Source organism: Cydia fagiglandana, chromosome 22, assembly GCF_963556715.1.
Source record: "Cydia fagiglandana chromosome 22, ilCydFagi1.1, whole genome shotgun sequence".
Taxonomy (NCBI): Eukaryota; Metazoa; Arthropoda; class Insecta; order Lepidoptera; family Tortricidae; genus Cydia; species Cydia fagiglandana.
This window is the reverse complement of record NC_085953.1, coordinates 5022411-5047583: the sequence shown is the minus strand read 5'-3', so window position 1 is coordinate 5047583 and position 25173 is coordinate 5022411. Positions and strand designations below refer to the sequence as shown.

General features: G+C 39.2%; 2 protein-coding genes and 1 long non-coding RNA gene across 3 annotated transcripts in view; 2 read left to right on the top strand and 1 right to left on the bottom strand.

Annotated features, from left to right (window-relative positions):
• The first annotated feature begins 702 nt into the window (after positions 1-702).
• Positions 703-25173, top strand: part of LOC134675400 (mucin-2) — a 130952-nt gene continuing 106481 nt past the window's right edge. Inside the window, exon 1 of the mRNA XM_063533607.1 lies at positions 703-885. Coding sequence (XP_063389677.1) covers positions 786-885 — 100 coding nt within the window. The 5' untranslated portion in view covers positions 703-785. The remainder of the gene's footprint in view (positions 886-25173) is intronic.
• LOC134675544 (uncharacterized) lies at positions 14151-14862 on the top strand. Its single transcript, XR_010099764.1, has 2 exons — positions 14151-14312; positions 14450-14862. It is a non-coding gene; the product is annotated as an uncharacterized LOC134675544 (long non-coding RNA).
• On the bottom strand, positions 18671-24871 carry LOC134675636 (uncharacterized). Its single transcript, XM_063533964.1, has 2 exons — positions 23701-24871; positions 18671-23631 (listed from the first exon to the last, which is right to left on the bottom strand). Exons 1-2 carry the CDS (start codon positions 24869-24871, stop codon positions 18671-18673), a joined length of 6132 nt encoding a protein of 2043 aa, XP_063390034.1.

Here is a 25173-nt window from a genome sequence, read left to right as displayed (position 1 = left end):
GAAGTTCTACATTAAACTGCAAGTTTTACTTATATACACGGCATCATATGGCACTCATACAAATTATGTACCGCGTTTAGAGACTATTCTATAGACCCTACTAATAGTGCTCTGAACCAGCGTTCTAATTAAACCCCAAAGAAAAATGCGCCAAAATCAATCATAGATCCCATCCCAACACCCACTCCCATCCCATTTAAAAGGAGAGGCATGAAAAATAATGCGTCGTTAATGAGGAAATTAAAAGACTGGCATTGGCACAAAAAAGAAATGATTGGCGATTACTCCACAGACAAGAGCAAAGCTCTTAAGTTATGATGATGATGATGATGATGATAAAGTAATTCCTTATATCCTTTGGAGTCTCAATAAATATGATTTTTTTAGAATATACCATTATTTTCTTTATAACATACTATAATCCGAACGCTTCGTCAGTCCGGACAGGGGGTATTTTTTCGAAGTTCGGATTATCGAGGCCCTTCTCTACTAAAATCTTTTTTCAAATCCCGGATGCACGAAAACCGATAAAATGTTGGCCGCCCCTGCCGCTCCATTCTAGAGAGGTGGCGGTGCGTGCGCGCCGACCCGTCTCAGTCAAGCGCCGAACGCGCCGCGAACAACTTTCACAACGGTCACGACGAAACGGACAACGGACATGACTACATAAAAAAAAAACAAAAAAAAATTGCCAAAAAAAATTTTGCCGAAAATTTTTTTGAAAAATAAAAAAACTTTTTTTATAAACGTGGTGTTGTGATGTCCATTTAAAAGTGTGTGGAATAATGCTGCAGCCGAGATTATTTGGATGTGCTTTCGACATGAGGAGCTTTGGACGCTTCGTGTTCGCTTTGATTTTAAGCGCAGCCCTAGTTTCGTGTCAAGGTGAGTCGCATTTTTTTATGTGGGCAGCACATTCACAAATTGACAAGTTGAATATGTCATACCTACCCTGTGAGTCGCTTAACTTCAAATTCGGGTAAATCCATCTGTCAGATTATGCGATTTTGGTACTAAGAAAAGGTAATAGGGTAGATATTTGCTGTGATGGTCGAATGGATTTACCCGAGTTTGAAGTTAAGCGACATATGTAAGGTATATATGGGACATGAGTACTTTTAAACTTTGGTATCGACCGAAGAAAATGTAATTGGTAAAATAATACCGTAACATAAAATACACAGTAATTAATGCTTAATAAGTAGTAGATAATAAATAAAAGCATTTTCTAAGTAACATTCATAAAATTTCACGTGGTAGTATAGACATCAACGCGCTCTATGTAATGTAACTAAAGCTACTCGCACCTTATTTACTATGATAATCCAACTTATTTACAAGTGAATTAGTTTATATAGAAAATAGACTAGCCAAAATGTATGAAACAGCCACATTTTTTTTCACGATTTCTAAGTTGGTGCCATAGTAAAAGTTGCTCAGTATAATCCCAAAACCTCCCTGGCAACGGGAATGCAGTTATTTTTTAGCCACCCCGTATGTACGAATTGACAAGCAAACCGGATACATCTGAAGTGGGTCAAAATGTCAAAATCGAGCTGTAAGACTCGTAATGTAACAGTGAAAGTTATTTAACTCTACCATGTTACCAATCACTAAGTAATTAGGTACTGAAAGGTACCTTCTAGTTATACTAGTTTTGGTATATTACACTAGAGTTTATTGCAGATTTAGTACAGTCAGCAGCAGAAGTTGCTACGCGGGCGAGGTGTTCAAAATGATCTTGACGCGACTTTATTGTTAACAGAATAAGAGCGTGTCAAAGTAATTTTGAACACCTCGCCCGCTTAGTAATTTTTGCTGCTGACTGTACAGATGTGCAGGTTGCGGAAAGTTCCAAAAAAGTTGGAATAGTTCTTAGAAATTTCAGGATTTTTTTTTAGGAATATTGAGAAATTGATTTTAAAAACGGTAAATTTCGATCCCCATACAAAAATATGATAATGTTTAGGACATGACTGTGTTTTAGTCTCAATATGTCTGTTTTTGACCCTTTAGTAGTCTTTTGGGGAGTCCAAAAACATTAAAAACTTCGCGTAAGTAAAATACAGGTATAATTATGAATAATTTGCAAAGTAAATACCTAATTAGCATGAAACCGAATCAAACTTTGCTAAACCGAGTAAGTAGCAAGTTTTGACAAGAAGTCGTCAACTTTGATATATATGTATGTACTTATATATATTTTATATAGGAAATTCTTACACACATTGACTAAGTCCCACAGTAAGCTAAAGAAGGCTTGTGTTGTGGGTACTCACACAACGATATATATATAAACACTTAAATACATAGAAAACAACCATGACTCAGGAACAAATATCTGTGTCATCACACAAATAAATGCCCATACTGGGATTCGAACCTGAGGACCATCGGCTTCACAGGCAGAGTCACTACCCACAAGGCCAGACCGGTATATTGAAAGACAGCTTTTTGGATCGTTAACGAAAGATACAGTTATCATATTTCATACATATTCTAGCAATTTCAGATCTCCACACGATGATATAGATATTGAAATAGAATTATAATTAATTATGCACGCATCCATAATTAATAAGAGTCCATATTATAATCGTGTTGCAAATGTTCTCATATATCATTATTATCATTAATGTCAAGGTTTTTTACATCACCTGCCGGCCAAGGTGCAGTTTTGACCAATTTCAATTTAAATATATGAAACTGGTTTCGGTTTTGGTAAAGCACATGCACATTATACAGAAAATTGCGCAAATTAGTGAAAAAAATCAAGTGGAAACTCTTATTTCCTTTTTTCTCTCTTTGTGGTCGGTCCCTTATGTCTGAGGGTCGTGGTCAGTATCAGGGTTGCATCTGAGGTTCTACCGCGAATAGAAATGAATCATAATGTGGTATGAATTAAATACATTTTGATGAAGTATTTACAAACCAGAAACTGACTCAATATGAAACTATTACTCGTATATAAATATCTAGATTGATCAATGTGTCACTATTGTAGTCAAAAAGTATATTAAAATCTAATTAATAAAGTAAGTTTGGGGTGTCGGTGGCACAGTAACTTTATAATAATAACTACATTATATTGGTTTAATTTAAGATTACTTTATTTTCTACATGACCGTGTCGAGTCAGTTTACATCTCTCTCTGTCTAGTGTTGCCAACAACACTCCATTCTTTTTCCTCGACGTGAGGTCTCTTTAGATGCGTGGCGATTCGCCACATAAGTTTCAAAAGCATTAGTTAATTCAAATGCAACTAGATTTAAACCAAGAATGGTTTTCAACGATTTTGATAGCACACGCAGTGCAAGTGTTATTTTAAACGTCAATCTTCTATGATCTGGCCTACAATACAACATTTCTATATAATTTAGGTTTTCCCAAGAAATTAGAACATAATTTATTTACAGGTAGCCAAGTTAAATAGCCACTATTAATATCGCATCAAAAATCGCGTATAATTCGAATTCTTACAATTGTTGCACCACATAGCTATTACATTATAACGATACCAGTTTGTAACCAATTAATAACATCGCTATTTTAATTAACGATCGATATTGATAGGCATATAATGATCTAGTTCTAGATTAACAGCGTATTTCAAGCCTGACAAATGAAATAAGTTACAAATTGATCAAAACCAGGCGTGGCTCACTCCGCGATTTCGTCGCTTTGCTATAAACAGGTAGCTAAAAGTACATCCGTTCCACACCAATTTTGGTGGAGCCATAAGCCGCGCGTGGCGCTGTCGCCTAGCGGCCATATCTGTCCTGGTCGTAACAGACCCGTTTTGTTAGAGAGTTAGTCTTCTGTACCTAGTACTATTATTTATTCTGTGCTAAAACTAGCTACTGACAATAGTACAATATTTTGAATCGTGATGTGATATTTATAAATAGTAGAGTTTGTCCAAGCTATTATAGTAGTATGTATTATAGTACAGAGATGTGACTTATTTGAAATACTTGTATTTAAAATGCAAATACAAAATGCAAAATACCTATTTTGTATTTAAATACCTTTTGAAGAAAACTATTTTGTATTTTATTTGAAATAGTTTTTGGGACCTATTTTCTATTTTCAAAATACAAAATACTTTATAGTAGGTAAGTAATGTAGGTAGGAGTTACAATCTCTTCTGATGTTACAATCCTGGCAACTCTCTCATTCTTTTAACATGGAACTGTTGAATCTGTTTAGTAACGTCGTACATGACCACAAGCGTAGCGAGTGGTTAAAAAAGTGGAATATTGAGTGTTGCGAGGGTTTCAAGGCACGAGAGGAGAACAAACTTTTCTGCCTTGATGAAACACAAACGAGACGTTTTCATCACACTAACGAGAGGCATTATACTAGCTGTAAAACATTACAAATTAACGCTTTAAAAGTTGGCCGTTAAAAACCATCATCCATACCTACATCCTACCGGTTAATATGAGCAAACAACTAGAAAATTTCACTTTAGATAGAGGATTGATTTCAAAGAATAGAGTCTTTTCAACTCGGAAATTCCGAGTAATACTTTTTAATTCAGACTGGGTATTCACTACTCAGAGTACCTTTTATCGCAAAGTATTTGTATTTTTAAAAAGTATTTTGAAAATACCTATTTCGTATTTTGTATTTAAATACAAATTCAAAAACTATTTTGTATTTTGCATTTGAAATAGTATTATCAAGGAAGTATTTGTATTTTGTATTTAAATACTTTTTATAAAGTATTTTTCACATCTTTGTTATAGTAGTAGTATGAATACTATAATAGTATTCATTAAATTACGTATACCATTAATTACGCATACGAGTACAACGGATGACATAATATAGGTACAATTTTTAGTGTTCCTTGCAAAACTTTGTTCACGGAACACTTATGGGATAACTTCGGTCTTGCAAATCAGTTAAATGAGTTTTTCTCAGATACCGTTTACGTAGATACCTAAAATTTGGAACAGTTATAGTAACTACTACCCCTAATATTGCAAATAAGTCATAACTGCTTATTTCTTACTTTAGGGGGAAATTTAAGAGAGAGGGTGAAGCTGATTTTTTTTCATTATTTGACGAACAATTTGTATAGAAGCTTCACTTTACTTCTTCTTCTTACAATAAAATTAATGTTTGTTCTGATAAAAAGAAAAATAAACGCACAGTTTTCCCCTTGGATTTGACGTTTATTACAAATATTATATAGTAGGGGTATGTTTAACTCGTTTGCGTCTTTCCTGTGGACATTGCAAAGGTATAAAACATCCAATTTTTACTCTCCACCCTTACAGGTATGGCATACTTTTTTCAGTAAGTTTTTTGCCCTATGGTTGACTGGTAGATAAAGGCATTAAGTCCGGTTGTACGTTTTTATACGCAGTAAAATTTAAATAAGTTCCATAACATGTCTGCTGAATCTTCTAATGGCGGACTACACAGGCATGCAGCTTAGAGCATTTAGTAACCGGAGTCGCCTTTAAGAGCTTACCCCTCTGCCGAAAACCTTGCACAATTGAGCAAACTTTTGTATAGACTGACGTTTATCTGTCATGGCTATTTGTACGTTACGTACAAATCATGTACACAAAGCCATACATTTGACGTGCCCCTCCCCCGCAAAAATCGGCAGATTGTATTGTACAGAAAATGAGTAAAACAGCCAAGGGGTTATTCATAAATTCTGGACATCGGATGCATGACGTAGGAGGAAACGGGGTCATACGAAGCATGATGTTTTTGGATGTTTTTAGGGGGAGGGGGGGTCAAAAATCGTCAAAAATTGTCAAAAATTGTCAAAAATAGATGACGTAATTTATGAACAGCCCCCAAGGCGTCTTCACTTAATAAATGCTCTAAGGCATGCAGTGACCGGGTGTGCCAACACTTGCACAAGTCAACGGTCATCTAAATGTCACTCACTGGCGCTAGCTCCGCAGTTGGGTAATGTTACCGTGTTTGATTTTGTGAAAGGATCGTGTGTGCTTAGATATGTTTTATGGTCTGGGTTATAGGTTCAAATCAACGCGCCTTAATAGGTTTGATATGGTCTTGCAGTTTAGAGGTGATGAAAACGAATGATGAATAAATGGAATTCAGAGTAAAGGGTCAACCTTCAAGAAAAGAGCGTACTCCCATCTTAAAGGCCGGCAACGCGCTTGCAACCCCTCTGGTGTTGCGGGTGTCCATGGGCGGCGGTAATCGCTTACCATCAGGTGATCCGTCTGCTCCTTTGCCTCCTATATCGTAAAAAAAAAACCAAAAAAGTCTCGGGTACGTAATTTTATTTTTTAATACTTCGGATAACGCTAAGAAGCCGGTATTTGGTACGATAACGTTCCGTAACTTCACTTTAAATTCAACGTAGGGATCGTGCGCGTTGGAGGGTCTGCCATCTTGTGGCCTGAATCGGAAACATATGTGCACATGTGCCTACATTGCCTAAGCAAGTGCTACCATCTACCGTCCTCGTCGGTACGTGTTAGGACACGTTTACCCTCCCATAGAAAATCCCAGCCAAAATGTATGAAACAGTCTAATTTTTTTTCGCGATTTCGGGGTTGGTCCCATAGTAAAAGTTGCTTAGTTTTCCCAACACCTCCCTGGCAACGGGAATGCACTTATTTTTTGGCCACCCCGTATATGTCCATACCAAAACACATCTAAATCGGTTCAGCGACTGAAGTATGAAGAGCTAACAGACAGACAGAATTACTAAACAAATTAAAAGAATACTATAGTAATGATGTCTGCCCCCCATTTCTGAATTAACTTCTCATGCGCACGCGCATTGTGATACAATTAATCTCTAGTATTGTTGCATTTCTTACGGGTCTTATGCTAACGGTTATTGAAATGTCACTTTTTGTCAGTCATTGTTATGATAAGTGACATAGACCTTGTTTGAACACTTGTCTGTGAATTTGTCACCTTATTTCACTGTGGTATGGTTAACACTTGTGTTATTGTTACTACTGTTAAGGATAAAAAAATAATTAAAAATGTCTTATCAATGAATTCCGTAACCTTTATATTGTATTCGTATTCAGTGGTGTTTTGGTTATAAAATTAAAAAAATAGTTTGTATGCTTCCTATTTATTAAGACTCTGACTCTGACATTGCCTAACTAACTACATATTATTATTGATAACAATAGTTAGATAGTTACATGTAAGTAGGTATGTATTAAAATATATATAAGTAGGTATAGTTTATTTTTTATTGTACTTATACGTAGTAGGTACCTAAACATTTAAATGATTACTCATGCTTAGGGAATGCTCCCGGTACTGAGTTTGTATGGCGAGAACCGGGAATTCCCGGTTCCGGTACTGTATTTGTATAGAAAGCCAGTACCGGGAGCACTCCCTACTCATGCTCAATGACATCAAATATTATATGTATCATAAAACAACTATTCAAATAATACAAACGTTAACAAATAACACATTATTCATCTTTTGGCAGCCGTATATTTTCATACCGTTGTAAAATAATTGCTTTTTAATGTAACTTTTATTAAAACCTCGTTAAAAGCTTTCCTCATTACATATTACAGCTAAAACATATTCTCAAAACAATCTTCAGACTCCAAAACTGCGTTTCCATACTTCTCTCCAATTTGTTTATCTGTGGTCAGCACCTGGAACAATTGAAAATAAACCTTAATTCTTTTATTTAAGGTTGTCTTTGCTTTGCTAGCGAAGTGGCACGAAGAAATCTGTGACAGCATGGTAGATATAGTATAAGAAAAAGTCGATGACCATAGTCATTTGCTATATTAATAGTGTAATGTGAAATGGAATTGGATATAAAATTACATTGGTCACGAAGAAATGGTTTGAATTTGTCTACTTATTGCAATAGATTTGTCGTTTTCACATAAGTTTATAGAAACTGATTGTTTGCATCTATGTATGATGAACTAAATATAAGAAACTCAAAATTCGCATTTAGAGCGACCACCGTATGCTTGTGTGTCACTGATGAGTGCTGATGCTATAAAAAAGCTTTCAAAAACACCGATTTTTATTTTATACCTATGCATTTTTTGGATACTTCATAAGTAATTAATTTCCATGCTAAATTTTGCGAGAAATCAAATCATTACATTGTAGTTAAATCGTAATATGTTGTAAAAAGTGTGTATCGTGTCCAAAGGCCTTTAGATTCTGCCCATAAGGTCATCCACACAAGTCATCGACCTGCCACCTGTCACTTCACATTCACCCGAAGTCCTTCTAGAACCTTCTAGAAGGTTTCGTTCTAGAACAAAAGACCTTTATAACCAGAACCATTTCGATTATCTCTAATCGCCCCATTTAAGCGTGAAGATGGAACAAGTTCTGACAACGGGTCATGATTCTTCTCACTTTCCTATACTGTTACATACTTTATTTCAAATGTAAACCTTATTATTAACGTCACAGGGTTCCTTTTAGATTGGATTTTTTTTGCGAGATAAGATTTTTTGTAAGTTGTCGAAAAGTGAAACCAAATTGCATCGTATGTGAGGACTAAAGTAATCGATGGTACCTTTATTATGCTAATCTAAACCTTTTGCAAATGGAATATGGTTGTTTTTCCCATAATAAAATCAGTTAGGAGGTTTGCTAAGTTACTGATGATAATGTGTAAAGCTTAAAATTGTGTAATGTGTAATTATATTGATCGATAGTTGCGTATATTGTTTGTTCATGGACAATTGTGCCAGTTTCAAATAAAAGGGTACTTATTGTCGGTTGTCAATAAGGCGCTATTTCCATGAAGCTTCAATTTGAAATCAACCTTATCGACAACAGACAATGGTTGAAAACGTCACAGTTAATGGTGGATTTATTGTTTAGCGTTACTTCATAAGCCCTAAGGGATAAAGTTGATGATCAAAATATGTATATGTAGCAACATTACACAAGGTATCATTAATACTTTTTTTTTCGTTTTTTTCCACGCGTCATCTGACTTCTGATATACACAGAACCCCTTACACCAGGGGTCTCCAAACTTTTTTTCCTGAGGGCCATATTGCGCCTCAGAATTTTTCGCGCGGGCCACCGTCGGCGCCCAAGGGGGGGGGGGTGTATCTGGTTGCTGCTGTTATGCTGAACACCTGGAGCCTGGCTCCCGCGGGCCGGATTGGACCGCTGTCGGCGGGCCGGATTGGAATGCTTCGCGGGCCGGGGTTAGGCGAGCCCTGCCTATGTACCCTAGTGTAAATTTCATTCGATAGCGTGAGGTACGTAGATATACCTACGTTAATCTCATTTTGTATGGTATATTGAAGAGCGCGCCAAGCGGGACGTTTTAGAAATTAAAAATCCTATACAAAATAACACTTGAAGCAAAAGCGTACGGTTACGCTATCTAGCGGAAGCAGTTATAAAGTTTACCCAAAAAAAAATTATTAAGCTATGCTGAGCTTCATCATCATCACATATGTTCCTTGAGTAATTCTAAGCATTTCAAGCCTGGGAGGCAATTAGAAATGTGTGTCTACTCGGATTTGTAATGGATTCAAACTTTCAACCCCTTTTTAACCCTGTTAGGGGATGAATTTTACAAAACGCTGAAATTACTTTTTCTGTCTTTTAATAATATCCCCAAATACAAAGATTCAAGTCCCGCGTTCGAAAATTTTTTTGATATCCATACAAACTTTCAACCCCTTTTTTACCACCTTAGGGGATGAATTTTCAAAAACGCTGAAATTAGTTTTCTTGTATTTTAATAATATATCGTTTTACGAAGTTTCAAATTCCTAGCTTAAAATAAAACTTGAACCCCATACAAACTTTCATCCCCTTTTTAACCCCCTTAGGGGTTGAATTTCTCAAAATCGCTTCTTATCTCTTGTACACCTTATAAATGTAATCTAGTGTGCAAATTTCAACTTTCTATCTTTTGTAGTTTCGGCTCCGCGTAACAAAAATCTCCAACCAAATTTTTCACCTTTTTACGTTATTCTTGTAAAATTACTATGAAACTGAAAAAAACAAATATCAGCAATAAATTCTACGTCTTTGGTTTATACGAAAATTATACCAAACTTGCCCTAGTACCCACCAGGATCAGAATAGATTTTTATTAAAGATGACGGGTGGCGGCCGTCTTTGTACCCCACCCTCCCCCCCACTTCAGGCTAGAAATGCATAGAATTACTCAAATATCAGATGTGATGAAGCTCATAGCTTAATAAAAAATTTTTGGGTCATGTATGGCAGCGTTACATAACTGATTCCAGTAATCGAATGAAATTTACACTAGGGCAGGCGTGGCTCACTCCGCGATTTCGTCGCTTAATTTGCTACAGGTAGCTAAAAGTACATCCGTTCCACCCCAATTTTGGGGTTTGCCATAAGCCGCGCGTGGCGCTGTCGCCACCTAGCGGCCATATCAGTGCTGATCGTGACAGACGCGTTTTGTTAGAGAGTGAGTCTTCTGTATCTAGTACTATTATTTATTCTGTGACTAGGGGAACTTTCGTGAAACATAAAATATCCACTAAACTCAACGACATTCCTATTAGTTTTTAAGTGTTTAAGCCTACCGATGAGCAATCAACATACCGTTTTAAAATAAGTCCGCCATATTACCTATTTGACCGCAAACCATTTAACGACCACACCGAATCGTTTAGCAAGCAAGTGGCACGGCTGGAATTGAAGGGACGACCCAGTGTCAGCGGTTTTTTATCTTATTGGTATTTGGTGAGGGTCAGTCGGTCCTCGCTAGGAGTACGGGCGGCCGATTGCCTTTAAGTTTATATATTTGGTAATATGTATTTGTTTGAGGTGTTATACTTATTAATAAGTTTTTACTATCTGGGGGCTAAAATATAGCGTCTCCCGAGTGTCGCATCTAGTCAAGTCTCACACGAGGCGGAGGATAAAGTACGAAAGAAAAGAAGAAAGAAAGAAAATTTAATACGCTTACAGTATTGTAAAAACGATACGAGTACGAGAGGCGTAGATTTCTGGTCACCAAGCGTCGCGTAAGCGTTCTGGTCACAAGAATTCGACCTGTCTTTTTTAAACACGTTGCATATTTGTCAATCAAAAGTCAACCGTGAACCAAAACTGGTGCTTCGACTGAGCGAAACACTTGTTAACTTAAGTTTAGTATCAACATTACCAACGCACATCCAGAACCACCTTACAAATCATGTCACCACACAGGATACAGTCGACTTCAAAAATATGTCCACAAATACGCCTTATTCCAACAAAATAAGGTTTAAAAATCCTTTGACGTCTACAAAAACGCTGACACTGGTACCGCGCGCAACGCAAACCTGCACCGCACTGGGTCACTACAACTGGTCCTTACTTCTAAAAACGACTTATGTGCGTTAACCCTTTAAAGCACTTAAGACCTTTTTAATATAGAGACTAGTGGTGTCGAGTGTTCACGGATGTCGATATAGATCACAACCGATTACTTTTTATCGACGATTTTATTGATAGTTTTTGCGAAAGTTGTGATTAAAGTGATCAACCTTGTTAATTTGCAATATATGTACTTATCAAGGCTGCAAAAGCATTATACTTACCTATTTTTGAAATTTGACTGTCTTTCTACAAAAATATTATATCCAAATATGACAAACAAACATACAAAATTTTGAACAAAGCAAGTATAAAATTTGATTACATTTATGACAAAGAAGCATAAACAAACAATGTGTCTATTTAGCGCCTTTTATGTGCATTTGTTTGTACTATTACAGCATTAAGTTATGTTATTACCCATTCTTTACATTTGGCACACTTAGGCGTATCCAAAATACCTTGATGTATACAGTAAAACTAAAATAAATACTTGCTCAGTGGACTCAACACTGTTTCTTCTAAATATTCTGCCAAAAGTGTACTACGGTTTTTAAACTGTAATATTTCGAACATGTTTATTTTTAGAGACAGTAATCCTAGAATACGTTAGAATTTATTATTAAAATCGCTCATAAATATCAAAAACATTGAGGTTAATGTTTTTGTGCCACGATCGCCGAACTGTTAATATCGATATTAGCATATTATAAAAACAAGAACGGCACTATACGCCCTTATGGTATATAGTATACCTACACATGAATTTCACATTCATATTTTAGAATTTATATACAATGTGATTTTTAGCTAAATATGAACACATTCTTGACTGCATATACCTAGACTGAAATATACTGCCTACATTGGCAGAAAAAAGCTATATAAAGCTAGCTATAAATCTAGGTATTGATGAAACGTAGTCATACTCATGTCTAATTGTTAACTGAAGTACCTATTCCGTTTATTTTCAATATTATTTGGCTTGTAACTTATTTACAAACATATTTTTACTCTGATTTAATGTCATATACTAAGAAAAAGTGACCAAGGCCTCCAGTGCCCCAGGCTGGAATCAAACCAGCGTCCTCTGCTATAAAGCCTTCAGTAAGAAGTGCATAAACTTGGGAAAATCGACCTATGCTGCTGTGACCCGGTGGCCGAATGGCACAGGCACTTGCCCAATAGCAGAGGACGCTGGTTCGATTCCAGCCTGGGGCACTGGAGGCCTTGTTCACTTTTCTTAGGATATGACATTTATTTCAGTTTATAATTAATATAGTAGTGTTTCTACTTGAAAAAAAAAATTAAAATATTTTCTGAAAATAATTTAATTTGTTCTAATACTTCTAACGAGTAAAAATATACTAATATTTTTACTCGTTGTACCTACCTGACTACAGGAAATCGTAGCGAGTGCTAGTGCCTACAGAAATTAACATACTTAAGATACATGTAGTAATACGTGGAATCCAGCGCTCACAGATCTTCGCAATAAGTGCAACCACTAAACAGACCAGTTTATGTGTGAGCTTTGATTAAACATAAATTATACCACGGCTGAGGTCAAATAATACTGGCTAGTGGCCAGTGCCGCGTGGAAACATGTCCTCTGAGCACCTTGCAACATATAATATTGGCAACATTCTTGCGGTTTCAGGCATATTGTTACGGTACAATATGCCTTTTATCGCTCTAGAGTGTCTAGAGGGAAATTGGTTTATCTTGTACTAGGACTTTTACGACTTACGACCTAAATAAAATCAATAAAATTTGAATAAAAAATTTTACGACCTATCTGGCCTAGTAGGCTTGGGTAGTGGCCTTATACATACATACATAAAACCGATGGTCCGGGATGTGTTCGGGATTCAGATCCTGGTAAGGGCATTTATTTGTGTGATAAGCACAAATATTAGTTCCTGAGTCCCACAACACAAGCCTTATTACACAACTCTTATTGAGCTTATTGTGACTTATTCAATTTGTGTAATTACGTCCTATAATGTTATACTTGGTCAAGCAGATCTTGTCAGTAGAAAAAGGCGGCAAATTTGAAAATTGTAGGCGCGAAGGGATATCATCTCATAGAAAATTTGAATTTCGCGCCTTTTTCTACTGACAAGATTTGCTTGACCGTCTATAATTTATTTATTTAATTAGGCACTTTATATTGTTATTGTTTTTATAATTACTTAAATGTTTTACTACTGGTTATCGAGTAGGTAGTTATATTTAATTGTTTCCTGCTCACAAGACACATTAAACATGCCTTGTTTAAAAGCATTCAACGCTTACAACATGAAAAATTCGATAAAAATATGATCTGCCAATTAAAATGTATGAATACGGCATTCATAACGACTGTTTACAAAATTTACTTTATTTCTTAATCTTAACTAAGTCAAAAAATCCATTTATACATATTTACAATGTAACCAATCCTGTTGTCAGAGAACAGGGCCCGTAGCCAAATTACATTCGCTCCGTATCGATTCGATCTCTACGTTCGCGAGCGACTGGTCGATAATGTTTATAATAACCACTTACTACTAGTAACTGTAGTACTGTTAGTACTTATTCGCTCTCGTCGTCCTTTATGTGTATCCAAAATTCTCATAGTGCTATTTGTCCATATTAAATTGTCTTTCACCTGTTAGTATCTGATCCTTTCGCATTTTCTCAAAGGTTAGCTGGAAGAGATCCCTTTTAGGGATAAGTTCGCCTTTGTACATAACATTTTTATTTTTGTTTTGTTTTTGTCCATTTTATGTAAACCTGTTTATGTGCAATAAAGTGACATACATACATACATACATAACCTAGCCAAGAGGCAATCTTTTTAGTTATCGCATATTCGACGGGCCAAGTCGATAAAAATTAATTTTAGTCTGTGGTTCTCGTTCAAAACCGTCAAGAAACGTCATCTGTCAGCTGTCAAGAGTGTCAAGTGAACAGCGAATCTAATTTTGGAGAAAATAATTGTTTTATCGGTAAGCAAATGAAATATTTTGGCATTTGTTTAACTTAGTTAATTACAATTTCGTGATAAAATAACTCTATATAGTGTAATATTTGAAGAGTGCGTTGTTAATTGCATATAATTTTGACCTAAGTTTAACAATTTCAGACAGCCGTCGTCACCGCAGCCCCAATCAAGGCGGCGGCGCAGCCAGAGCGGGCAAGAGCGGGCTCCGCGGGCTCTTCTTCCACGCTGAGAAGTCCTCGCCAAGTTGGCACGAACAGTCAAAGCTGCCGCTGCAATGACGCCTTCATGGCAGTTACCAGTGCTAAGGACGTGCACTGCTGGCTTACTTGACCAGAAGAGACAATGTAAACAAGTAATGATTCAAACCGTGAAGTGAAATTGTGAACAGGTTTGCCCGAATCAGTGTAACCTCAGTGAACTCATTTACTTCATAGACTTCAAACATTTTCGAAATTAACAAAAGTCAAGCGAACATTGAATACATAGATGTTATGCATTAGATAAGATAAAAGCTGCCTGTGAAACCAAAACTAATAAATCATATTATTACTTAATATTATTTTTTAATTACCTACCATCTTTGCTTTGAATGGAAATTTGGGAAGGGAATCTCACCCGCTAAGCTACTGGCTATTCATATTTAACCTTTTGTATGCTCCTGTCAACAATTTGTAATTTATATATCAATCATAATTAAATAAAATAAAATAAATAAATAAATATTGGGGACATCTTACACAGATCAACCTAGCCCCAAACTAAGCAAAGCTTGTACTATGGGTGCTAGGCAACGACACATACTAATATAGATAAATACATACTTATATACATAGAAAACACCCATGACTCAGGAACAAATATTAGTGTTCACCACACAAATAAATGCCCTTACTGGGATTCGAACCCAGGACCATCGGCTTAGCAAGCAGGGTCACTACCCACTAGGTCAGACCGGTCGTCAAAATTAATGCATTTTTTAAAGTTGAATATAGGTAAGTACATGGGAGCAGATCTGCTCCTAAGCATACCAAAGGTTAAGGTGGTAACCACCATAAATAAATGAAACAATGATTGGGTTAAAAAGTTAATTTATTTTATTGGAAATCTATTAATGAAAGATACAGCAGGTATTTTTTGCCGGCAGCATGAAATCAGTAGCCAAGCATTCTTTTCTTGTTTGTACATATATTATGTAGTGTTTTAAAATAGTAAAACAACACTCAATATATTTTTGTGGTTGTACATGTGTCATAGTTTCCTCCCTTGACCCTGGCTTTGGAGCACCATAAATATGTCAAGGCTGCAATGAATATCCAAGTCACCTGAAACAAAATGAATGCTTAGTTTTTCAAAAAACTCTGTAACATTTGGTTATAATATTTATCTATTCTCTACCAGTCATATGACAAAAAAAACTAAATGTTTTGTGTAAGTACATATATTTTTATATAGTGTGTAGGTACAGTCAGCTGCACAGAAAAGGTACCACCGCTACATAGAAGTTTGTATGCAGGAGTGGTACCATTTCTCTGCAGCTGACTGTACCTGCGCCTGCCAAAAGAAGTCATATACAATATGTTTCATAATATGAAAAAGTTTCATTAATATGGTTGATAATTTATATGCATAACAACAGCCGGTCTGGCCTAGTGGGTAGTGACTAGTGACCCTGCCGGTTAATCTGATATTAATCCTGAGTTTGAATCCCCGGTAAGGAAATTTGTTTGTGTAATGAGCACAGATATTTTGTACCTGAGTCATGGGTGTTGTCTATGTATTTAAGTATAGTTTGTCAAAGGACTGTCTCATTTCAAACAAAGACAGAGAGAATCATACTAGCTTTGTCATATACTAGTACTAGCACCCAAAAGTATGAGTATAGTTTTCCTGGTTCTTACTGAGTGACAAATTGGTTTGACCATCTATATATAGTTATCTAAGTACCCTAAGTACCCACAACACAAGTCTTCTTGAGCTTACTGTACAGTTCGACAAGAAATTGTAGAAATCAAAAAGTAGCAACACTGTAGTCTCGTCTCTTTCAAATCAATTTAAGAAAATGGGATGACACTACAATATTGCTAGTCGTTAGTGACCTTGCCTATGAAGGTTATGGTTTTGTTTCCCGGGAAGGGCATTTATTTGTGTGAAGAACATTTGTTCCCGAGTCTTTATCTATAATTGTAAAGCCTTTACCTATATACCTTTGCCTTTACACATTCAATTCACTTTCCTATTGAGAAACAAGTGCTTGCCTGTGTGCATATGGGTACCAAATTTAATCTACACCGTTCATCGGTTTATATTTGAAGACGTAACAGGAACACATAAGAAGTTATTTTAGCATCAATTAAATATTTTATATACTTATTAGGTATGTGGGGATAAGTTATTGGCTCACTCTTACCTTTGTAGGGACGTTGTTTCGTGTTGCATTTGTGGGTGCATAATCCATTTTTCCATGACACTGTCAATATAGATAGGTAGATATTCAGCGCCTCGGTCACATTGGATCCTTTGGGTGAAATGCTGCGTACGGCCCACTATCCTTTGATCTGACCCCGTAGCATAAAGCCACCAGCCACCAGCTAAGGGCAGTCCTTTCCTAAGCAGTTTCAATAGGCGATTTTTCAGACGGCGCCTGCGTCTAAGCGAGACTTCCGCGTTGTTCGCCGCCCACAATAATGTTAAAGTATGCTTTTTACTACAAATTCTAATTTACAAACACTATTATACGGCATTTTCTTGTGCTTCGATAAGTTATCTGCAAGGGGATAGCTCTCGCTACTTATCGACACCTAGGAGGCGATAACGATTCGATTTCGCATGTCAAAAGTGTCACTCGGCTAGGCAATGTATGACAGATATCGAATTCCAGTAACGAAAGTTTTGCGTTTCGTTACAACATTGCAACTTGGCTAACATTTTTGTATTCGTTAATATTTTTCGACAAACTCATCTACGGTACCTGTCATTCCCATACATTTTTTATCGATTCGTTAGCGATATCTTTTTTCGAAATGCGTTTTGGCTAGGCCCCCAGGCCGCGTAGCCAAAATGCCAATCGCTAACGCTCCGTAGCGATCGAAACGCAACTGTCACTATCACACTAATACGGAAGAGTGATAGAGAGACATAAAGCTTTTCGTTGTCGAAGCGATAGCGATTGTAACCTTGGCTAGGCCGACAGGAAATTCTATTTGCCGAATTTGACCGAAATGTGGCGAAAACAAAATCAGCCCAAAATGTCAACATTCATAACATTCGATAGGAAAACGTGGCGATACTCAGTCACACTTTTAGGGCGGACCAAAGCGTCAACCCAAATGTCTACGACAATTTTAAATATATTTTTCGACGCCACTCGTTAGCTTAACAAGCGTAATGCAATAAAACGTAATCGGTCCTCATTATCCAAGATGGCGGAGAAAGCGGAAGTACCCGATAACTTTCAAATTAGCGTTGGTTTTGGGAGAAACAGAGCGGTGTATTTTGTCGCGTTTTGCCGAAAATCCATACTAATATTATAAATGGGAAAGTGTGTCTGTTTGTTACCTCTTCACGCCTAAACCGATTTGGACAAAATTTGGTATGGGGATAGTTTGGGTCCCGAGCATAACTAGTCTAATAAAACATGGTCTTCTCTTCCCAGAGTGACACAAGCCTACGTCACAATAACATGGCCGCTATATATAGCGCTATCGCATATTATCATATAGCGCTGTCGCATGATGACGTAGGCTTGTGTCAATCACGTGACCACGAAAAGACGAGAAGAGAGTACCAGGCGGAGTATATTATTATACCATGGCCCCGAGAAAGGACATAGGGTAGTTTTTATCAATCATCTATCTATATCATCATTCCACGCAGAGGAAATCGCGGGCAGAAGCTAGCCTGTCTATAATTTGGTGCTCGGAAAAAGTAGTAAAGTCTGAAAACAGACTTAAAATCACTCTCATCGACTGTACATTAGTGTAAAACAATGATTAAGGGGCCCACTGATGAACAGTCCGCCGGACGGTATCGACCTGTCAGTTGTTCGGAACTGTCAAAATTTTGTTCTAACTGACAGGCCGATACCGTCCAGCGGACTGTTAATCAGTGGGCCCCTTTTGAGGTACAACTACTATAAAACTTTACAATACGTTTGTCCCGGAATCCAGGACAATTACTACTTCGATAGCTAAAATGGGAGCAAAACGAAAAAGCTGGGCTTTCAGACATGAGCATTTAATGACAACTAAGATCTAAAAACAAAAGGTAAAACAAAATAGCATAAAACATAGACAATGTATAAAAAGTATAAATAATATAAAACCTTATATCAGTCCTCGACATCATCCCCCCCGTGTAGCAAGGCTACACAACTTCTTCGTGCAGTCGAGCTAACTTTCTGGCGGGCCTCCTTAATAGGCCCCCTTTTGTGGCCACGTCAGCCACTCTGACAATCCCATCTCTGCCCGGGAACACTTCCACTATACGGCCTATAGGCCAAACACCTCTAGGCAGGTCGGGGTCAACTACGAGGACAACGTCGTCTATTTTTAAATTGTGATACTGCCTCCCGTTGTTTCTTCTCGGATTTAGACTGGGCAGGTATTCTTTGAGCCACCTGGTCCAAAAGTGCTCGGACAGTCGTAGAACTTTTTGCCACTCCTTCCTCGATGAAAATACACCATCGTCTAAAACGGCCGGTAGCTGCTGCGGTGAAGAGGTACCTATCAAGAAATGGGATGGAGTCAGGCTTTCATACTCTCTGTTCTCAGTAACGTAGGTTAATGGCCGCGAGTTTACTAGCGCCTCTACCTCTAGGAGAAGAGTATGGAGTAGTTCCTCTCTGGGAGCCCTTTCTTTTAGAGTCACAAGGAGTGCTGTCTTAACTGTCTTTACAAGTCTCTCCCAACAACCACCCATGAATGGTGACGCCGGGGGAATGAAGCACCACTCTATGCGTTTGCTGGCAGCAAAGTCTTGCACGGCGTCGCTGTAAAATTCGCACAGTTGTCTGTTGGCTCCAACAAAGGAAGTCCCATTGTCCGAAAGTATCTTATTCGGGAGTCCTCGACGTGCAGCAACACGACGTATGCTCATGATTGCGGAATCTGATGATAGGCTAGCAACAATTTCCAGGTGCACTGCTCGTGTCGTCATGCAGGTAAAGAGGGCTGTCCATCGTTTCTCTCGTCGACGGCCGATTGACACTTCGACGGGGCCAAAATAATCTAGCCCGGTGTTTGTGAACGGGCGTTTGTGGTGTTCCAGGCGCACATCTGGTATGTCGCCGGTTGGTGGGATGTGGGGCGTTGCTTTACGCTTTATACAGTAGGCACAATTTCGGGCAACCATGCGCACTTCGCTACGGCATCGCAGTATCCAAAATCTTTGCTTAAGTTCGTTAATCACCAGCTCATTGAAGGCGTGTGCGGCTTCGACATGGTAGTGCCGTATGAGTAGACGAACAGCTGGGTGACGGCCATCAAGAATAATAGGTGATGTAGTGGCGTAGTCAACGTTCTTCATGCGCTTTATACGACTGTCCAGTCTGAGAAGGCCATCTTCATCAATAATCGGGCAGAGAGGATTCAATTTGCTCGACTTGGGCAAGGGCTTAGCTTCTCGAAGCAAGGCAAATTCTTCGCCGAACAAATCGGTCTGCGTCTGTCGAAGAATGGCAATTTCGGCCTTCTGCATCTCTACGGCGGACAGTGGCGGAAGCTTAGAAGAAGGGTTAGTTTTGTTTTTAGAATTTGGATTGTCATGTGCCAAAAGGGAACGAAACTTATTGATGCACTGAAATATACGTGCAGTTGTACGAACCAGGCGTAACCATTCACTAAAACGTGAGGGATCTGGCACAACCGATGAAGGCTTGTCCAGATTGATTAGTCCTACATGCGTCTTAGAGGGTTTTAACTCCTCCAAGACGGATGTATTTTCAGGTGGCGATGGTTCTTTGGGCCATTCGCTGAACGGCAGTAATAAGAAATCAGGTCCAGAGAACCACCGCGATAAATCGACGTCACGATCTTTTAATCTAGTCGCGTCATCCGCTACATTCAAACCACCTGGTACGAATTTCCAGTTGGTACCTTTGGTGATTTCGGTGATTTCGCCCACACGGTTCGCGACAAATGGTTTGAATGTCCGTGCATCACTACGGATCCAACTGAGTACTGTGGTCGAATCAGACCAAAAGTAGATCGCATCAGGTTTTATATCGTGACCGATGCATATCGTATTGGCGAATCGGGAGGCTATCAGGCTAGCTTGGAGTTCAAGTCGTGGTATAGACGTAGGTTTCAAAGGACTCAGTCGGGCCTTTCCTCCAATGAGAGACAGCTTTACGGAACCGCTCGTTAATGTAAAGCGCCAATATGCGACGCACGCGTACGCCTCCTCGCTGGCGTCTGCAAATATATGGAGCTGTCTATCACGAATGATATCATCTGGAAACCCACATCTGTACCAACGCGGAATTTTGACGCATGTAATCGTAGCAAGTTGTTGAGACCAAGCTCGCCACTTTTGAACGGCATGTGATTGCAGCTCAGTGTCCCAATCAATACCAGTTCGCCATGTCTGCTGGAATAAAATACGACCTTGAATAACCAGAGGAGTCAAGAGACCGAGGGGGTCGTACACACACATCAGGTAAGACAATACCTTTCGTTTTGTTAATTTGTCTTGGTCAGGTATGGGAGAACCAGTACGAAAACTAAAGGTATCGCTCTTTGGATGCCATATAAGTCCTAAAGTCCTAACAAAAGCTTCAGGCCCTACATGTATATCTTCAACTATAGGAGCTCGTAAGTCTTCTGGTACGGCTGCAAGTGCAGCGGGTACGTTAGAGACCCAACCACGCATCTCCATGCCTGCCGCTTTGTGAACCGTTACTATGTCAGCTGCAAGTTGCGCAGCTTCTTGGACACTGTCAAGACTTCCTAAATAATCATCCATGTAATGATCACGAACGATGGCCTTTGCGGCGGCCGGGTAAGACCGTTGCAATTCCTGAGCGTTACGATTTTTTATGTATAGAGCAGTACAGGGGCTGCACACAGCACCGAAGATAACGGAAGTCATTCTGTATTCTTTTAATTCACAGTGAGGGTCATTCCTCCAAAGAAAACGTAAAGCGTCACGATCTTCCTGCCTAATCCTAATTTGTGGAAACATTTCTTTCACGTCAGCTGTCATCGCAACATGACCTTCACGAAAACGGAACAATATGTGTAGCAGTGACTGCAGGAGATCAGGCCCCGGGAGCAGGAGTGAATTCAAACTGACTCCCGAAGTCTTTGCGGCTGCGTCATGGACTACGCGCAGTTTTCGTTTTTGAGGGTGGATTACAGGAAAATGGGGTAAATACCAACGTAAACCTTTGTGTGTAACGCTTGTGTTTATTTTATCATGGTATGTTTCCTTTGGACACTCTTCAGTATAACCTTTTGACATCATGTTATCGATAAAGGCACAATAATCTTTTTTGAGGTTAGACTCTCGAGCCATTCGCCTTTCCAAACCGTGGAACCTCGAAAGCGCTTGAGGATAACTGTCAGGTGTGTTTGGAATGTCATTACGCCATAATAGACCTACTTCGAACCTACCTGATGGCAAACGTTTGGTCGTGGATTCTAAAACCCCTAAAGCGTGTTTATCTTCGTTAGAGTACACATTTTCAGACTTAGAAATACCTATGGCATCAAGGCGAAAATAATCTTTCACAAGTTCATCCATGGTGGTGTCACTAGCACTATTTTTGCTTGAAATGTGATTTACAAAATAGACGGGTTTAGACCAAATGTTGGATTTGCCGTGTAACACCCAACCTAAAGCTGTACGTGTGGCAATCGGATCGGTTTGGGCACCTTCCCTAAGCTCACGGCAGATGGTGAGATACCAATGTTCTGCACCAAGCAAGACTTTAGGTGTAGCTTCCGATATTGAAAGAACGTCCGCTAAATCAGCCAAGTGTGAATATTTCGTAATGTCGCTTTGGTTGACAGTTTGTGTGAACAGTGACAGTGAGTTTACGGCCTTAGCGTTGTTAACCGTGAACGTTTCAGAACATTGTTTACCTTTTATAGAAAAGCTAACATGTTGGATGGGCCTGTGTACTGACATTCCACAGGCTCCGTCAACCTTGATTGACTGCATGGGGCCAGTCGCTCCAATGTGGCGTGCCACCTCCCAGTCGATCATGGTTGACATGGAACCGTCATCAAGTAACGCATATGTGTCATATTTTCCATGAGGACCGCTTACTTCAACCGAAATGACTCTTAAAAACACTTGAGATTCTGGACTTAACATTTCATCGTTTGAGTGTGATCCAGTGACGTTAGAAATTGTAACAGTTTTATTTATGTTTTTGTGTTCAATAACATCGCAGGAGGAAGACGGAGACTCTCTGGCAGCATTGACTACGTGAGGCGTCGTTGCTGAATGTAGCAATGGGTGATGAAAACGTTCGCACCCGTCGACACCACATCGATCGATCCTGCATGACTTCCACCGATGTGATTTAGATACCAGACACTTAGAACATATCTTTGCTTCACGCAACCAAATCCATTTGTCATCTAAAGATAGTGACTTAAATTCCTCACACTCCGTAAGTTTATGTTTATTGTTACAGTAACGACATAGTTCATTGTTGGTGTTACGCACAGATGTCACATGAATGTTTTCACTTCGTGTAGGTTTGTGTGAAAAATTATTGTTGCCGACTGTACCATGTCGCCTACCTGACTCTGAAATAATGGCACCATTTCGCCTACCTAAACCTGAAGTAAAGGTACCGGTTTGCCTACCTAACTCTGGCATAAATGTGCCAGACCGCCTACCTAAATCAGGCATAACAGTGCCAGGTCGTCGGGCGTAATCAGGTACTAAACCGTAACGATTGTGTTTTATAGCCTCAATATCAAGAAACTCAGACAGTAATTGAATTTTAGGCACAGATCGGTCACTTTTGTACGCAAATTCTTTCCACTGACTGTACAATATCGGTGTCAGTTTGGATAACACACTATGAAACAACTCTACTGAATAAATATGCTCTATCTGATCTAAGTTTCTAATTACTGCTATACAATTGCGCAATCTACAAGCAAAGTTGGTAAGATCTTTTTGATCAAAGCTTAGCTTTGGGAGATTCCGCACGAGAGTAATCTCGTGTAGCACGATCATTTCAGGGAGCGCGAACGTCTGCTCCAGCACGTCGAGCACCTGCTCGGGCCGCTCCGCCGTGTACAGCAGCGACGACACGCTCTCCAGGGCCGCGCCGCGCAGCGCGCCGCTCAAACGCACAAGATTCTCTGTAGGCGTAAACAAATGTTGAGTATCGCGGTAAATGCGCTTAAACATTAACCATTCCGTGGTCTTACCGCTAAAAGGAGTAAGCTGTAGTTTATGTGAGCACCTTTGAGAATAAAAATAAGGCTCTGGCTGATTTGACGGCAACTGACATTGTTTGTTATTTGGGTTGTCAAGCAACGGCATTGATGTCAGTGCCTTATTATTATTGCTCGTAGAGGTTTGCAATAAGTTTGAATTGTCATTTATTGGTATTTGAAATGTCACGGGTTTTTTGTAGACATCGCGATGCATTTCATGATTTTCAGGATTATGATGTACCACTGAATTTTCATGATTGCGATGTGACGCAATCATATCATTTGTGTTATTAGTATTTTGACGTGTGGTATCTCGTTCTTGAGAGAAATATGGGTTGATAGGGTTGTTTACATTATTTTGTTGAATATAACTAGGTTCTAAACCTAACTTTCTCTCGCGAACGTGAACCGTAGTAGAGTCTGCGCCCGTAGGCGGGATATTTATTAGGGCCGCATCGACGTTGTTGTCAGCGGGACGACGGCCGCTATGGTTGACGTCGCGGACCCACGATGCAGTACGTGAATAAGATTGACTGACCGTATGAGTGTTGGATCGTCCATCCACTTCTTGGGTTGCCAGTCTTGCCTCTATTTCGAGCTCTTCCACTTGCTTAGCTTGTTCGAAGAGCTTACGTTCGAAGTCAAGCCGCTGGCGTGCGACCTCCTGGTCGCGTTGTAGTTGCAGTAGCGCCTGCTCACGTTCAAATAGCTGCTGTTCACGCTCCAGGCTGCGACGCGCCAATTGGGCCTCCTCGTTCAACCTCAGTGCCTTTATTGTGGCTGATGAACGAGAAGACGACACACGCGACCTGTTACTAGGAGAAACAACATTAATCTGTTCAGCACTATTCACACGACACTGGCGAGGCGTCTCGGGGGCCTCGGGGCCTTTGGAGACGTAGGGTGCGGGCGTATCAGTGGTTCCGGTCGTAACGGTGTCCAACTTTGTGGGCTGACCGGACCCACCCGCAGCCGACGCTCCGGGCTCCTCGGGGCTTTTGAAAACGTGGGGTGCGGGCATAACAGTGGCACCGGCCGAAACGGTGTCCAATCTCGAGGACCGGCCGGCCCCACCCGCAGCCAACGCTCCTGAGTCCGAGCGCGTCTTGCCAGCACTTTTTGCTGGTGTGCTCAGCTGTTTCGTTTTAGAACGCGTGATCATGTTCCGAGAAGGACCAAAATGTCCCGGAATCCAGGACAATTACTACTTCGATAGCTAAAATGGGAGCAAAACGAAAAAGCTGGGCTTTCAGACATGAGCATTTAATGACAACTAAGATCTAAAAACAAAAGGTAAAACAAAATAGCATAAAACATAGACAATGTATAAAAAGTATAAATAATATAAAACCTTATATCAGTCCTCGACAACGTTCCTATTAAGTATAGGTCAATTCTCATGTTTCCCGGAAAAATCTTAACACCGCGACTTAGTATTTATTTTTCACGCACAGTACAGCGACA

Bases quoted from the DNA above. Each gene is read 5' to 3' on its own strand.
- LOC134675636 (XM_063533964.1), bottom strand. From the start codon at position 24,871: ATGATCACGCGTTCTAAAACGAAACAGCTGAGCACACCAGCAAAAAGT. The intron at 23,632-23,700 runs GTAAGACCACGG...TTACGCCTACAG, and splicing joins ACAGCTTACTCCTTTTAGCG to AGAATCTTGTGCGTTTGAGC.